Source organism: Rana temporaria, chromosome 4 (genome assembly GCF_905171775.1).
Source record: "Rana temporaria chromosome 4, aRanTem1.1, whole genome shotgun sequence".
NCBI lineage: Eukaryota > Metazoa > Chordata > Amphibia > Anura > Ranidae > Rana > Rana temporaria.
This window is the reverse complement of record NC_053492.1, coordinates 28,752,055-28,768,007: the sequence shown is the minus strand read 5'-3', so window position 1 is coordinate 28,768,007 and position 15,953 is coordinate 28,752,055. Positions and strand designations below refer to the sequence as shown.

General features: G+C 43.9%; 1 protein-coding gene across 2 annotated transcripts in view; it reads left to right on the top strand.

Moving 5' to 3' along the window:
- Positions 1–15,953, top strand: part of LOC120936057 (alpha-1,4-N-acetylglucosaminyltransferase-like) — a 68,663-nt gene that overhangs the window by 48,384 nt on the left and 4,326 nt on the right. For both annotated transcript variants that reach the window (XM_040348156.1, XM_040348155.1), the window contains one exon: positions 5,122–5,585. In XM_040348156.1, coding sequence (XP_040204090.1) covers positions 5,145–5,585 — 441 coding nt within the window. In that variant the 5' untranslated portion in view covers positions 5,122–5,144. The remainder of the gene's footprint in view (positions 1–5,121; positions 5,586–15,953) is intronic.

The window sequence follows — 15,953 nt, the reverse complement described above, 5'->3', positions numbered from 1 at the left end:
AGGAAGAGTTGTGGTCACCATCACCACCACCAGAAACAGCCTTCTCAGCATCACTTGCTGGACCTGCATAAACGCTGGAAGAGGAGTGTGAGGAAGAGGAGTCAGAGGAGGAATGTGGCTTTGAGGAGGAGGAAGACCAACCACAGCAGGCATCCCAGGGTGCTCGTTGTCACCTATCTGGTACCCGTGGTGTTGTACGTGGCTGTGAGGAAGAACAGACCTTCAGTGAGATCAGTGAGGACGAGGAACGGGACATGAGTAGCTCGGCATCCAACCTTGTGCAAATGGGGTCTTTCATGCTGTCGTGCCTGTTGAGGGACCCTCGTATAAAAAGGCTGAAAGAGAATCACTTGTACTGGGTGGCCACTCTACTAGACCCCCGGTATAAGCAGAAAGTGCCTGAAATGTTACCGAATTACCGGAAGTCGGAAAGGATGCAGCAGTTCCAAAATAAATTAAAAAGTATGCTTTACACAGCATACAAGGTTGATGTCGCAGCACAACGGGAATCTAACAGGGGAAGAGGTGAAAGTAATCCTCCTCCTACCATGACCACGCCGGCAAGGACAGGACGCTTTACAGACGTGTTGTTGATGGAGGACATGCGGAGCTTTTTCAGCCCTACGCGTCGCCACAGCCCTTCGGGGTCCACCCTCAGAGAACGAATCGACCGACAGGTAGCAGACTACCTCGCCTTAACTGCAGATATCGACACTCTGAGGAGCGATGAACCCCTTGACTACTGGGTGTGCAGGCTTGACCTTTGGCCTGAGCTATGCCAATTTGCGATAGAACTTCTGTCCTGCCCCGCTTCAAGTGTCCTTTCAGAAAGAACCTTCAGTGCAGCAGGAGGTATTGTCACTGAGAAGAGAAGTCGCCTAGGTCAAAAAAGTCTAGATTACCTCACCTTTATTAAGATGAATGAGGCATGGATCCCGAAGGGACTGACAGTGGGCGATACATTTGACTAAAGGCCTGATGAGATGAGCTTCCTTGGGCTACAAATGTTCCACACGCTGCTGTATTTTATCTCTGCCGGATGACTTGCGTGGCTTATCCGCCACCAACTAGGGTTCAAGCCTCAATGTTTTAGTGCACTTTCTGCCTGGAAAACGTAAATTTTTCTGGCCGCTGCTACAGCAGCAGCTGCAACAATACCTATTTTTTCAGACATGTGTACATGCCTAATTTTTCTGGCCTCTGGTGCTGCACTGTGGCTGCAAAAACAAAACAAAAAAAAAGACACAAACATGTGTCAATTCCCCTTCGTGATCGTTACCTTGTTGTGGTGAAGGGGCTTGCGTATCACAATGAAGCGACCATCTCTATGAGTGTGTTGGCAATGACAATGCTGGCACACCCCAGATGATAAGGTCGTTGCTTCATTGTGATCAGACCAAAAGCGACCGGCTGGATAATTTTGCATAGAAAAACCATTACATTTCTTTGTGATCATTAAAGCCTACTAGGCCAACAATGGGCCCACACTGCAGAATCATTGTTTTCTGGGTCACTTAACTGTCACTGAACTACCTCAGCACGACCATAGGCTTTGAAAAACCCCCATCGCCTGCAATCTCAAAAACGTTCATTGACGTCAGTGAGGACAAGGAACGGAACATGGCTAGCTTGATATCCAACCTTGTGTAAATGGGGAGTTTGCAGTTGTGCAAATGGACTGTTTGCAGGTGTTTGCGGTGCGTTAAACGGGGAGTTTGATCTGTCAGAGTTTGGTCTGTCACTGTGAACCCTAACCCTATTACAGACAGGGTTAGGGTTACAGATAGGGTTAGGGTTACAGATAGGGTTTGGGTTAGGGTTACAGATAGGGTTAGGGTTAGGGTTACAGATAGGGTTAGGGTTACAGATAGGGTTAGGGTTAGGGTTACAGATAGGGTTAGGGTTAGGGTTACAGATAGGGTTAAGGTTAGGGTTACAGATAGGGTTAGGGTTAGGGTTACAGATAGGGTTAGCGTTACAGACTGTAACCCTAACCCTATCTGTAACCCTAACCCTGTCTGTAACCCTAACCCTAACCCTATCCTAACCCTACCCTAACCCTAACGCTATCTGTTACCCTAACCCTATCTGTTAGGGTTACAGATAGGGTTAGGGTTAGGGTAACAGATAGGGTTAGGGTTAGGGTAACAGATAGCGTTAGGGTTAGGGTAGGGTTAGGATAGGGTTAGGGTTAGGGTTACAGATAGGGTTAGGGTTAGGGTTACAGATAGGGTTAAGGTTAGGGTTACAGATAGGGTTAGGGTTAGGGTTACAGATAGGGTTAGCGTTACAGACTGTAACCCTAACCCTATCTGTAACCCTAACCCTGTCTGTAACCCTAACCCTAACCCTATCCTAACCCTACCCTAACCCTAACGCTATCTGTTACCCTAACCCTAACCCTATCTGTTACCCTAACCCTATCTGTAACCCTAACGCTATCTGTTATCCTAACCCTAACCCTAACCCTATCCATAACCCTAACCCTAACCCTAACCCTAACCCTTACACTACCTGATCGATATAACATCATACTTGATGTTTTAGAGCACGTTATTCCAAACAATTTATGAATGTTAGGTGATTTATACCCTTTATGGATTAAAAACGGACTCTGCGACAACTACGTAATTTTACATTGGAGTTTTGCCATGGATCCCCCTCCGGCATGCCACAGTCCAGGTGTTAGTCCCCTTGAAACAACTTTTCCATCATTATTGTGGCCGGAAAGAGTCCCTGTGCGTTTTAAAATTCGCCTGCCCATTGAAGTCTATGGCGGTTCGCCCGGTTCGCGCATTCGCGAACATATGCGCAAGTTCGCAATCGCCGTTCGCAAAATTTTAGGTTCGCGACATCACTAGTCTGCACATCTGGTAGATCTCCTGGGGTGTCAGCTGGGTGGGCTGGTAGTGTTCAATCTTAGAGAACTGTGAAGAGAGAGTTATTCTGGAGGACTGTGGAGAAGTTAGCCAGGAGGTCTAGTGAAAATGGCAGCTGCAGCCAGACAGTTGGAAGTGCCTGAAGAGGTGGTGCTATAATCAGTAGCCACAGAAGGAGCGATTAATGCTGGACAGTGGCCTTTTGCTAAACATTTGCGTGGGCTTGGGTTCCTGCCTATAACCGGCTTTTGCTTTAATCTGACTGAGTACTTTGTCAGATCTCTTAACAGTGTGCCAGTTGGAGTTCTGCAAGTGAGTGCTGGAGGAAGCAGAGGAGTGTATATAGACTATTTAGGAAGAGTTGTCCCTGAAGTTGTTCTGAAGTCAAGTGGGCATCCCATAATTTTTCCAATCCTGTCCAAGTTCTAAGTTCCCTCAATAAAATGAAAAAAAAAAAAAAGGAGTCTATGGACGCAAATGCTGGACCCGGGAGCACGCCCGCAAGATAACCCCCCAAGAGAGCGCTTCTTCTAGGGGGCTATCTGACGCAGGTAGGAGCCGCGAGAACCACTGGGGGGACCCCACAAATAGACGATTGGGGCCACTCTGTCCAAAACAAGCTGAACAGTGGAGGTAAATATGATATGTTTGTTAATTAATAGGGACACAGATCGGTCTCTTCCCCCAGTCAGTCCCCTCCCCCTACAGTAAGAATCACTCCATTTAACCCCTTGATTGCCCCCTAGTGTTAACCTCTTCCCTGCCCATCACATTTATACAGTAATCAGTGCATATTTATAGCACTGTTCGCTGTATAAATGTCAATGGTCCCAAAATAGTGTCAAAAGTGTCCGATATGTCCGCCGCAATATCGCAGGCCTGACAAAAATCGCAGATCGCCGCCATTACTAGTAAAAAAAAAATCATAAATCTATCCCCTATTTTGTAGGCGCTATAACTTTTGCGCAAACCTATTAATATATGATTATTGCAATGTTTTTTACCAAAAATATGTAGAAGAATACATATCGGCGGAAACGGAGAAAAAAAAATATATTTTTTTTTAACTACTTGAGCCCCGGGCCATAGTCAAATGACGGCGGCAAGGTGGCTCTATAAATCCCAGCCGCTGTCTTTTGACGTCTTTGCGTCCTCCGGCCAGTGCACATAGGGACACAACATCGGTCACCTCGGTCACCTCCCCCAGTCAGTCCCCCTCCACACACAGTTAGAACACACCCAGGATACACATTTAACCCCTTCCTCGCCCCCTAGTGTTAACCTCTTCCCTGCCAGTCACATTTATACAGTAATTAGTGCGTTTTTTTAGCGCTGTTCGCTATATTAATGTGAATGGTCCCAAAAATGTGTCACAAGTGTCGCAGATCGCCGTATTACTAGTAAAACTTTCCGCCGGACGTACAACTTACCGCAACTCTCGTAGCCTGCGTCGGGCGCACGCAGATTCGTGAATCGCCGTATTTCCCTCATTTGCATGTTTGAATAGCTAATCATTGGGAGTGGCACTATGCGCCCAGCCAAAATGTGCACCCACTCTACGCCGGCGTAAGCAAGTTACGTCGGCATGGTGAAGCCTATTTTTAGACGCATCTCTGTTTGTGGGTCTTGCGCACAGATACGACGGCGCACATTTGCACTTACATCGGTGTACTTTGATATACGTCGGCGTAAGTGCTTTGTGAATCTGGGCCATTGTGTTTTTTTCTAAATTTTCTGTCTTTTTTTTTGTTTATAGCGCAACAAATTTAAACCGCAGAGGTAATCAAATACCACCAAAAGAAAGCTCTATTTGTGGGAAAAAAATGATAAAAATATCATTTGGGTACAATGTTGTATGACCGCGCAATTGTCATTCAAAATGCATCAGCGCTGAAAGCTGAAAAATGGTCTGGGCAGGAAGGGGGTTTAAGTGCCCAGTAAGGAAGTGGTTAAGGGGGTGCACTACACATACAATGCACAAGACAAAATCAGAGGAACTTCCATTGTGTCTTTTACTCTGTGACGTCAGAAACCAGAAGCTACAAGAATTCTGTCACATCTGTTTTGGTTTGTTTATTTACAAGTCGTTATGGGCTTGTAAAGCAGCTGATCAAATTGTGTTTTTTTTTCACATTTTTGTCATTTGTACCCTCAAACAATGTGAGCTGGGTATTTATTAACATACTGACTTTAGTAAAGGTATTCATAAAATGTTATGAACTTTTGTCTGTTCTTCTTACAGCACAGCAATTGTACTCTACAGCCATGCTGAAAAATATACGAATATTTTCAATTTTTTTGATGATCGCAGCTTTGGGCTATATCAGTAGGACTACTTTTAAGGTTAAAGCCTATTATATCTGGGAGTTCTTCATTTCTAACAACTCGGCATTAGTAACCATGGACAATGCTTTTAGTGCAAACACAATTCTACGAGAAGGAAATGGAATCTTATTTATGGAGACCACGGACAGAATGGATCCACCATCTCTGGTACTTTGTGCCATTGAATCAGCCGCACGAGTCTACCCTGACCGACCGGTGGTCTTCTTCATGAAAGGACTGGAGAACATTACCACAGAAGAAGATGAGAAGAGAGCAAAGCAACAATTTCCAACCCTGTCATCTTATAACAATGTTTACCTCTTCCCTCTTAGAATGGATCAATTATTTAATAACACACCTCTTAAGCCGTGGTTTGATAAGGTAAATTATAGACTAAGTTGGGTACCTTAGTTTTCTTTTGGTAGATCATAAGCTCAATAATGGCATGCAATGCCGAGCTCCAGTTTCCAAAGCAAGCAAAGTCCTTTCTTGTATTAAGAGAGGTATGGACTCCAGAGAGAGCAATATTATTTTGCCCCGGTACAAATCTTTAGGAAGACCTCATCCGTTCAGTTTTGGGCACCAGTTCTCAAAAAGGATATCGGGGAACTGGAGAAAGTGCGGAGAAGGGCAATCAAACTGATAAGAGGCATGGAGGAGCTTAGCTATGAGGAAAGATTAGAGGATCTGAATTTATTCACACTTGAGAAGAGGGGGATATGATCAACATGTACAAATACATTAATGGGCCATATAGTGAACTTGGTGTTGAGTTATTCACTTTAACTACTTACCCCCCGGACCATATTGCTGGTCAAAGACCAGAGCACTTTTTGCGATTCGGGACTGCGACGCTTTAACTGACAATTGCGCGGTCGTGCGACGTGGCTCCCAAACAAAATTGGCGTCCTTTTTTTCCCACAAATAGAGCTTTCTTTTGGTGGTATTTGATCACCTCTGCGGTTTTTATTTTTTGCGCCATAAACAAAAATAGAGCGACAATTTTGAAAAAAAATAATATTTTTTACATTTTGCTGTAATAAATATCCCCCAAAAATATATAAAAAATTTTTTTTTTTCCTTAGTTTAGGCCGATACGTATTCTTCTACATATTTTTCGTAAAAAAAATCGCAATAAGCGTTTATTGATTGGTTTGCGCAAAAGTTATAGCGTTTACAAAATAGGGGGTATTTTTATGGCATTTTTATTAATATATTTTTTTTACTAGTAATGGCGGCGATCAGCGATTTTTTTTCGTTACTGCGACATTATGGCGGACACTTCGGACACTTTTGACAAATTTTTGGGACCATTGGCATTTTTATAGCGATCAGTGCTATAAAAATGCATTAGATTACTATAAAAATGCCACTGGCAGTGAAGGGGTTAACACTAGGGGGCGGGGAAGGGGTTAAGTATGCCTGGGTGTGTTCTTACTGTGGGGGGGGGGGGTGGCCTCACTAGGGGAAACACTGATCTTCTGTTCATACAGTGTATGAACAGAAAATCAGCATTTCCCCCGCTGACAGGACCGAGAGCTGTGTGTTTACACACACAGCTCCCGGTCCCCGCTCTGTAACGAGCGATCGCGTGTGCCCGGCGGCGATCGCGCCCGCCGGGCACACGCACGGGAGTCGGGGGCGAGCGCACGCGCCCCCTAGTGGCGGCTATACGATAGGACGTATAGCTACGGGCTTTCGCCCAGGAGAGCCGACCTGCCGCCGTATAATGACGGTGGCTGGTCGGCTAGTGGTTAAGGTCATCACAGAGGACAAGGGGACACTCTTCACATCTAGAGGAAAAAAGATTTCATCTCCAAATACAGAAAGGTTTCATCACAGTACACGCGCTCGGAATTTCCGACAACAAATGTTCGATGGGAGCTTGTTGTCAGAAATTCCGACCGTGTGTAGGCTCCATCGGACATTTGCTGTCGGAATGTACGACAATAAAAATTTGAGAGCTGGTTTTCAAATTTTCCGACAACAAAATCTGTAAATTCTGAGAGTGTGCAGACAATTTCGACACACACAAAATTCCATGCATGCTCTGAATCAAGTACGAGACGGAAGCGCTCGGCCTGGTAAAACTAGTCACACTGCAAATTGTTTAATCTTTTAATGCAGAGCAAAAACAGATACGAACCCACAAGCACATACTGAAGAACAGTAACGGACTGAAAAGCGCGAATCGTCTCTTACCAAACTTCTACCAACACGAGATTAGCAGAGGGAGCCCAAAGGGTGGTGCACTTGGTATTAAACTTCCCTTTTAAATTCCCGTTGTAGGTGTTGTACGTGACCGCGTTCTTGGCGATCGGATTTTTCGACAACATTTGTGCGCCCGTGTGTATGCAAGACAAGTTTGAGCCAACATCCTTCGGAAAAAAATCCACGGTTTTGTTGTCGGAATGTCCGATCGTGTGTACGCGGTATAGGAGCTGTGCAAATGTGGAAAAGACTGCCTCCAGAGGTGGTTCTGGCCAGCTCAGTAGATTGCTTTAAAAAAGGCCTGGATACTTTCCTAGATGTACATAATATAACTGGGTACTAACATTTATGGGTAGAGGTGATCCGGGGATAATCCGATTGCCTCTCGGGGAATCAGGAAGGAATTTTTTCCCCTGCTGTAAAAATTGGATCATGCTCTGCTGGGGTTTTTCGCTTTCCTCTGGATCAACTGTGGGTATGGAGTTGTGTATATGGGATTGTTTAATTTTTATTTATTTTTATAGTTCCACTAGATGGACTTTTTTTAACCTAACTATGTAGCTATGTAACCTTTGGGAAAGCCCAGGCTTTTAGATAAAAAGCTAGTCCCTATCACTCTGCAGGCACCTGCTGTGATGGCTAATAAAGCTCTTAAATGTATTGTATGTATGTATGTAAAGTAAACTTGTCTTGAGAAAAAAAATTGTGGTTACCAGGAATGACAGAAATGGAGAATTTTTACATTTCTGAAACTGGCAAATATCTGGAAATTTTCATTAACTTTAATCATTCTGATAAAAATGCATTTGAGTCAATTGAAATTATGACGTTAGGATGCTTTTGAAGGGTACAATAACCATGAGGGCTACAGAAGCTCCTTTCAACCACCATTGTACTTTTTTTTCTGCTTAAAAAAATAAATAAATAACCCCTCATTAGTGTTATATTTTTTTAAAGATAAAAGAAAAACAGAAAAAAAAATGTAAAATTCACAAATATATTTGAAAAAATAAAAAACACACATACAAAGATCACTACCTGAAATAAATTAGACTTCATAAAATACACACAAAAGAGCCTCTAAATACAGAAAAAGAGTAGACTAAAAGGCTCAATGAGAGTTTTCACTTCCACAAATAATTGTCGATCATTAATTTTGCATTAAATTAGCAATTTTTCAGGGCAAAATTCACCCATGCCTAGGGGCTACTGACATCTCTCTAAGAATAATACTTACCGTATATTCTCGAGTATAAGCCGAGTTTTGCAGCACATTTTTTTAAGCTGAAAATGCCTGCTTGGCTTATACTCGAGTCACCGATTTGCACCTGATGTCCTGGACTTTGGGGACCCGGTACTGGCCCAAACTTGGTGCACATGTAGCTCTTCCTCTACAAGTGTGCAAAGTTTGTTGTCCGGGGGACCTACGGCCGGGGAGCACCGATTTTTCAAAGCCGGGCACCCCTTCCATAGGCTCCCATGTTAAACGGTAATTTCCTCTGTGAATTTGGGGAGCCGGTACTGGCCGATCGTAGGTCTCATGGACCCGGAACTTGGCAAACATGTAGCACCACTCTTCCTCTACAAGAGTACCAAGTTTGTTGTCTGGGGGACCTATGACTGGGGAGCACCAATTTTTCAAAAATGGGCACCCCTTCCTTGGACTCCAATGTTAAACATCAGTCTAGTCATGGACACAGTGAGGCATGGGCACAGTGAGGCATGGACACAGTGAGGCATGGACACCTTGAGGCATGGACACAGTGAGGCATGGACACAGTGAGGCATGCACATGGACACAGTGAGGCAAAATGAGGCACAGTGAGGCATGCAGATGGACACCCTAGGCTTATACTCGAGTCAATACGTTTTCCCATTTTTTTGTGGTAAAATTAGGTGCCTCAGCTTATATTCGGGTTGGCTTATACTCGAGTATATACGGTATGTAAAATAAAGGAAAGTCAGAAGGCCTTATCTACTGTATATATTTTCCCAACTAAATGACTCAAAAGCCAAAATCAAAGCCAAAAGGTCATCACTGACTTCCAGGTAAAAAACAACCTCGGAACAGCTCAACAATAGACAATTCCAATTTATTTTTAACCACTTCATCCCCAGAGGATTCGGCTGCCCAATGACTGGGCCATTTTTTGCTATTTGGCACTGCGTCACTTTAACTGACAATTACGTGGTCGTGTGACGTTGCTCCCAAACAAAATTGACGTTTTTTTCTTTCCCCACAAATAGAGCTTTATGTATTTTTGGTAAAAAAAAAACACAATAAGAGTATATTGATTGGTTTGCGCAAAAGTTATAGTGTCAACAAAGTAGGGGATAGATTTATGGCATTTTTTTTTAAGATTTTTTTTTTACTAGTAATGGCAGCGATCTGCGATTTTTATCATGACTGTGACGTGACGGACACATCGGACACTTTTTATACTATTTGGGATCATTGTCATTTATATATAGCGAACAGTGCTACAAAAATGCACTGATTACTGTGTAAATGACACTGGCAGTGAAGGGGTTAACCACTAGGGGGGCGAGAAAGGTGTTAAATGTGTCCGAGAGAGTGATTCTAACTGTGTGGGGGTTGGGCTACCAATGAAACGATAGTGATCACTGCTACTGATGACAGGGAGCAGACAATCAGTGTCCTGTCACTAGGCAGAACAGGAAAATGCCTTGTTTACACAGGCATCTTCCTGTTCCGCAGCTCCATGACATGATTGCCGGACACCGGCGGACATCGAGTCTGTGGGTCCCGCGGGCACGTTGCTTTGCGCAGCTGTGCCATTCTGCCAACGTATATCTGCAGGAGGCAGTCGGCAAGCGGTTAAAGCAGATTACTTTTAAAGCCCAACTGAAGCTACAGAAATAGCACAGAAATATGCAGTCATGTACACAGGGCTCAAGTCCTGCGGGAACGCGTGGGAACGGAGTTCCTGCACTTTTTTCACAGCAGGAACGCAGTTCCCTTTGCAGGACTAAAGCAGCCGAGCCAATCCTTCACTGAGCGGCGATGCCCAGCTTGACTCACTGTCAAGGGCAGGCGAACCTTAGTAATCCTTTATGTTACTGGCCGCTTCCTGTATATGGATTCATCGGGTATTTCGCCACTTCCTCGATGCCGCAATGTCTCCTGGGAGCTTTTGTCATTGTTCCCAGGAGACATTGCGGAGGTCTGCCGCGAGTTAACGCGGGATTTAGAAAGAACTTGCTTTAAAAAAAAAAAAAACATGCGCTTTAGTAATTATGCATATGAGCGCATCATTTTTTTTTTTTGGTGGGGGGGGGGGGGGGGTGGATCTTGGGTGGGAGTTCCCACACTTTTTTCCCCAGGACTTGACCCCTGCATGTACACATTAATACAGAAGTTGTAAAAGTAGTCTCTATTTCACTGTGCAGTCTAATAGGCCCCGTAGTTGGACCTGATTCACTCAGTAATCAGCAGTCAGTAACCAGTCTGGTTAGATACACCTTCTCACCTTCAATATAACACAAGTCTGTGTAGGGGACGCTTTTGATTAGGGGCATGGCTGTTACTCTGTTCTGCCACCACAGACCACTGCAGGGTGACAGTAGGAAGCCCATTTTGACAGAGAAAGCTTGCCTGTGTTCAGTTAGCTGTTTTGCTCAGTACAGGTTCCCTTTATAGAATAATAACTGTCTAAATTGCTTTATAGTTCTAGGACAAATGACTAGTGGACATACAGTATATAAAGTCTTGAAGAGAAACCATTTTGCCTTGACACAAAGGGGCCCTTTGGTGATCATACTTTGGAATTCTCTTTCAGAGGTGGGCCGACAAAACCTCTCGTCTGTCTACAAAAGCAATTTTGAAGGTCCTCCCTGAATAATATTTTGCTGAGGGTCATTAATTTACAATATAGCAAGTGAAAGTAATTTATTTTAATAATTCAGCATTAATCTACTTTGAAGGAAAGTAGTACCTTTACTAAAATACATGGCATAGGCATTAGGGAGTTGTGAGTAGACATGTGCATTCGTTTTTGTCCGAATGCATTTTCGTCCGAATTACAGGTATTTTCGTTATCGTTTTATCAAACGAAAACAAAATGCGAAGAATCCGAAATCCGAAAGATCCGACATAAAAAAAATCTTTATTTTTGTTTTCGTGGCTACAACAGTTTCATAGAGATAGGAGATTCGACATGATGCTGACAATAACAGTCTGTGTCTATCGAACCTGTGGTCGAATATGCCTAACCTAACTCTATTAGTCCAAGATTATTCTACATAGAGAGGAAAGATTCGACATAGAGAGAAAAGATTTGACATTATAGATACAGTGTTGGGGTAGACCATTCGACATGAATGACGAAGATTCGTCGAAGCAGCGAAAAACATACAAATGTTGAATATGTCATTGAAGGCTTATGACGTCTGTCGAAAGTTCGACAAGCAGCTAAACTGTACGATGCCGCAATTGTACATCTCCGGTCAAATGCTCAGGCTATAGAAAAATTTGAATGTTGGTAATATAATTATTACCAGTGTCATACAACATTCAAATTCTTCTATAGCTTGTAGGTGGAACATTCGACCGGAAATGTACGTTTGCGGCATCTTACAGTTTAGCTGCTTCGTTGAATCTTCTTAGAACATTCGACAGACACAATAAGCCTTCAATGACAGATTCGACCGTAATTAATTCGGATTTTCGGATGAATGCATTTTTTAACGAAACAAGATAATTCAAAACAAATTTTGTGAGTAACTAAATAAATTATTTTTTCAGACCAAAAAATGAAATTCCTAAAAAAAATATTTCAGTGTGCACATGTCTAGTTGTAAGAGGCTTGGAAATAATTTGTGTGTTCTCGTAAAATGAGTGTTGCACAATATGGCATAGCCTACAGTCACTGGCATCAGGACAGTCTTAATAGCATCAAGGGATCTCTGGGAAAAGTAATGCATTGGTGCCCAGACCAGCCTACCTCAATCGGCAGGAGGGCACAGTACATGGAGGGAGCACAATACAGGGAGGCCAGGAAGGCATGTGGGGGCAGAAAGCAACACTGGGAGGGCAAGAGGGAACAGTATATGGAGGGAACAGTAAAGAGGCGAAGGAGGAGGGGGTGAAGGACGGCACAGTACAGAGGTCAGAAGAGCATACTATAGAAGGGCTAGGAGGGGAAAGAGAGCAGGAGGAGGGTACAGTATGGGAAGGTCAGGAGGGCACAGTATGAGGGGTGAAGAGTGCACATTGCAGAGGGGCACAGTATAGGTGGCAGATAGGCACAGTACCAGGGGTGCAGGGGGGCATAGCATTGAGAGGGTAGGCAGGAGGGCACAGTACATGAGTCAGGAGGACACAGTCCAGAGGGGAGCAAGAGGGCACAGTACAGGTGGCAGGGGGGCACATTACAGAGGGGGCAGGAGGACACAGTATAGGGTGCAGTAATGTATAATAGAGATATGGTTTCTTCAAACAGAGAAGTGCAGGGAAGCTGCTATCACAGATCGTATCTGTTCTGGAAGGTTGTCACTGGGCTAGATCTACAATCATAATATAATTTCTCCCCCCTCTACCTCCCCCCCCCCAAGTTCCAGCACTTTGCAAAGGTTAAGGAAGAACACCCGAGCGGACCATCTTATTGCTGTTGGTTGTGTGGGTGGAATGTGTTCTGCTCCGATTCACATTGTCCCTCCTCTCCTATTCATCCCATGTGATCGGCGCAATTCACATCCCACTCACGCAAGCAGCAGCAGTGGTAAAATGCCTCACCTCAGGGGTTCTTCCTTAACTTCTGCAAAGCACTGGAAACTGTGGAAGGAAAGTAGCAGGGGGAGATGTCATTCCGATTGTAGATTGAGCCCAGTGACTTGCTGCTTCTGCTGTCTTCACAGTCCAGATTGGGAGAAGCTGCCCAGGACATGCCCATCCCAGGACAACTTAGTAAAAAGTGTGACTGTCGCGGCAAATCCAGGACAGTTGGCAAGTATGATGTAATGCAAGATTATCATAAGGCTATATGACTTAAGATGGCATGGAGCCAATGCTTTAAGAAGGCCCTAACTAGCGTGTTTCCTCTATAAGGCATTCCAGGTCAAAACCACACAATCTACAAACAACTTACCAAGAAATACCACAAAGAAATATTCAAAGCAAAGAAAGAACATTTCTCCAATACCATCTCAAAAGCCCTAAACCGCCCCCGCAAACTTTTCAAACTAGTCGCTCAGACTATGAACCCCACCTGTCTAGAACCTCCAGCAAATGAAACACAAGAATTCTGCAATGAACTATCAGATTTTTTTATTGACAAAATTGAAAACTTCATGAAATAATTCAGCAGAAAAAACAAACCGACCTCATCCAGCCAAAGCAAGAAAAAAATATCAAAAGAAATATTCCTCAATCGTCGCAATTCACGCTGCTACCAATCACCATCGACACCACCAAAAGCATCATCAAAAATCTTTGAGACACTACAGCACCAAACGACATCATTGCCACAAAACTCTTGAAAGAATGTGCCGAAATTGTGGCACCCACCATAACACATCTCATAAATCAATCATTTAAAAAGGCATTGTTCCAATTTCTCTCAAGCAAGGCATAATCAAACCCCTCCTAAAGAAACCCAACCTCGACCCCAAAGACCTAAACTGCCGCAGACCGATAACAAGCCTGAGCACCATCTCCAATATCATGGAGAAAGCAGTAGTACAACAGCTACAACGCCATCTGGACTCCCACAAACTCCTGGACCAACTACAATCAGGTTTCCTGGTGCTGCTGGACCTAAGTGCAGCTTTCGACACAGTAGACCACAAAATTCTTCTTGTGCGTCTCACAGAAGTAGGTGGAGTTGCAGTTTTAGATCTACCATGGTTCGCAACATTCCTGGAAACTCAATCCCAAACAGTGAAACTAGGAGCCTTCACGTCAGAAGCCTGCACCGTCACATGCGGAGACCCTCAAGGATCACCCCTGTCGCCAGTGCTCTTCAACATCTACCTCTGCCCACTCCTCACAATCATCAGCAAACAAGACCTGCTCTACCACTCCTACGCGGACGACACTCAATTTTGCAGATTAGAAAAATGCCTGACATTGATAGATAATTTGATGACAGAGAGCTCCCTCAAACTCAATGGGTCCAAAACAGAACTTCTCCTTCTCCAGAGACAAATTCTAGGACGACTTGGATTCCTCCCACCATCTTTGGACAAACCATCACCCCAAGCAATAAAGTAAAAAGCCTCGGAGTTATCTTTGACTCAGACATGTCTATGGACGCACAAATAGGATCGTAGGTCAGCGGACCTCACTATCTTCTCCGCTTGCTGCGTAGACTCATCCCCTTCATCCCGAAAAAAGACACAGCAGTAGAAGTTGGAACACTAATCAATTCCAGACTTGACTACGCAAAGTACCTCTACCTAGGACTACCGAAATACCAGATTGCGTGTCTACAAGTCATCCAGAGCACTGCAGCCAGACTGGTAACGGGTAAAAAACTGTGGAAACCAATCTCCCCCCAGTCATGAGGACCCTCCACTGGCTAGCTGTAAAGGATCGGGTGACATTCAAGACCCTCTGCCTCACCCACAAATACACGCAAGGAAACGCGTTGCAATACTTATGTGAGAAAATAAAAACACAACACCCCAAATCGGGCCCTCCGATCAACTAATCAAAACCTCCTCCACATCCCCAAATCTGGCTTCAAAAGGAAAGGAGAAAGAAGATTCGCTGTTCAAGGACCACGGTTATGGAACGCTCTACCTTCAGACATTCGGATGGTGGAAAACCATCGGGCCTTCAGAAAAAAACTTAAGACCTATCTATTCTGAAGCATGGCTGGATGACCACATTGGATACAGTGCCTTGAGGCGATTTAGTTTGCATTTGTAGCGCTATACAAGTTACTCACTCACTCATAATTACTGATCAAAGAAGTACTGCTATCATCAAAACCAAAAAAACAAAAACTGCATCCGCAGATGATCCAGAGGAGCACATAAAACCCTGTAAAATGCATGGTCCAGTTTATTTCTACAGGGGGGAAAAAATCCTTGATTCCCTTAGACAATCAGATGCTCACTGGTTTAATGCCGCGTACACACGGTCGGAATTTCCGACAACAAATTTTCCATGGGAGCTTGTTGTCGGAAATTCCGACTGTGTGTAGGTTCCATCGGACATTTGCTATAGGAATTTCCGACAACAAAAATTTGAGAGCTGGTTCTCAAATTTTCCGCGTTCGTAATGGAGATGGCAAATTCATCACGCTGTAACGAACTGAAAAGCACGAGGCTTAAAAGCGTGAATAGTCTCTCACCAAACTTCTACTAACACGACACGATGGTATTGAACTTCCCTTTAATAGTGCAGTTGTACATTTTGTACATCACCGTGTTCTTGTTGTTCGGAATTTCCGACAAAATTTGTGCGACTGTGTGTATGCAAGACAAGTTTGAGCCAACATCTGTCTGGAAAAAAATCCACGATTTTCTTATTGGAATTTAGAGTCTACAATGTTATTTCTTATAAATATTAAT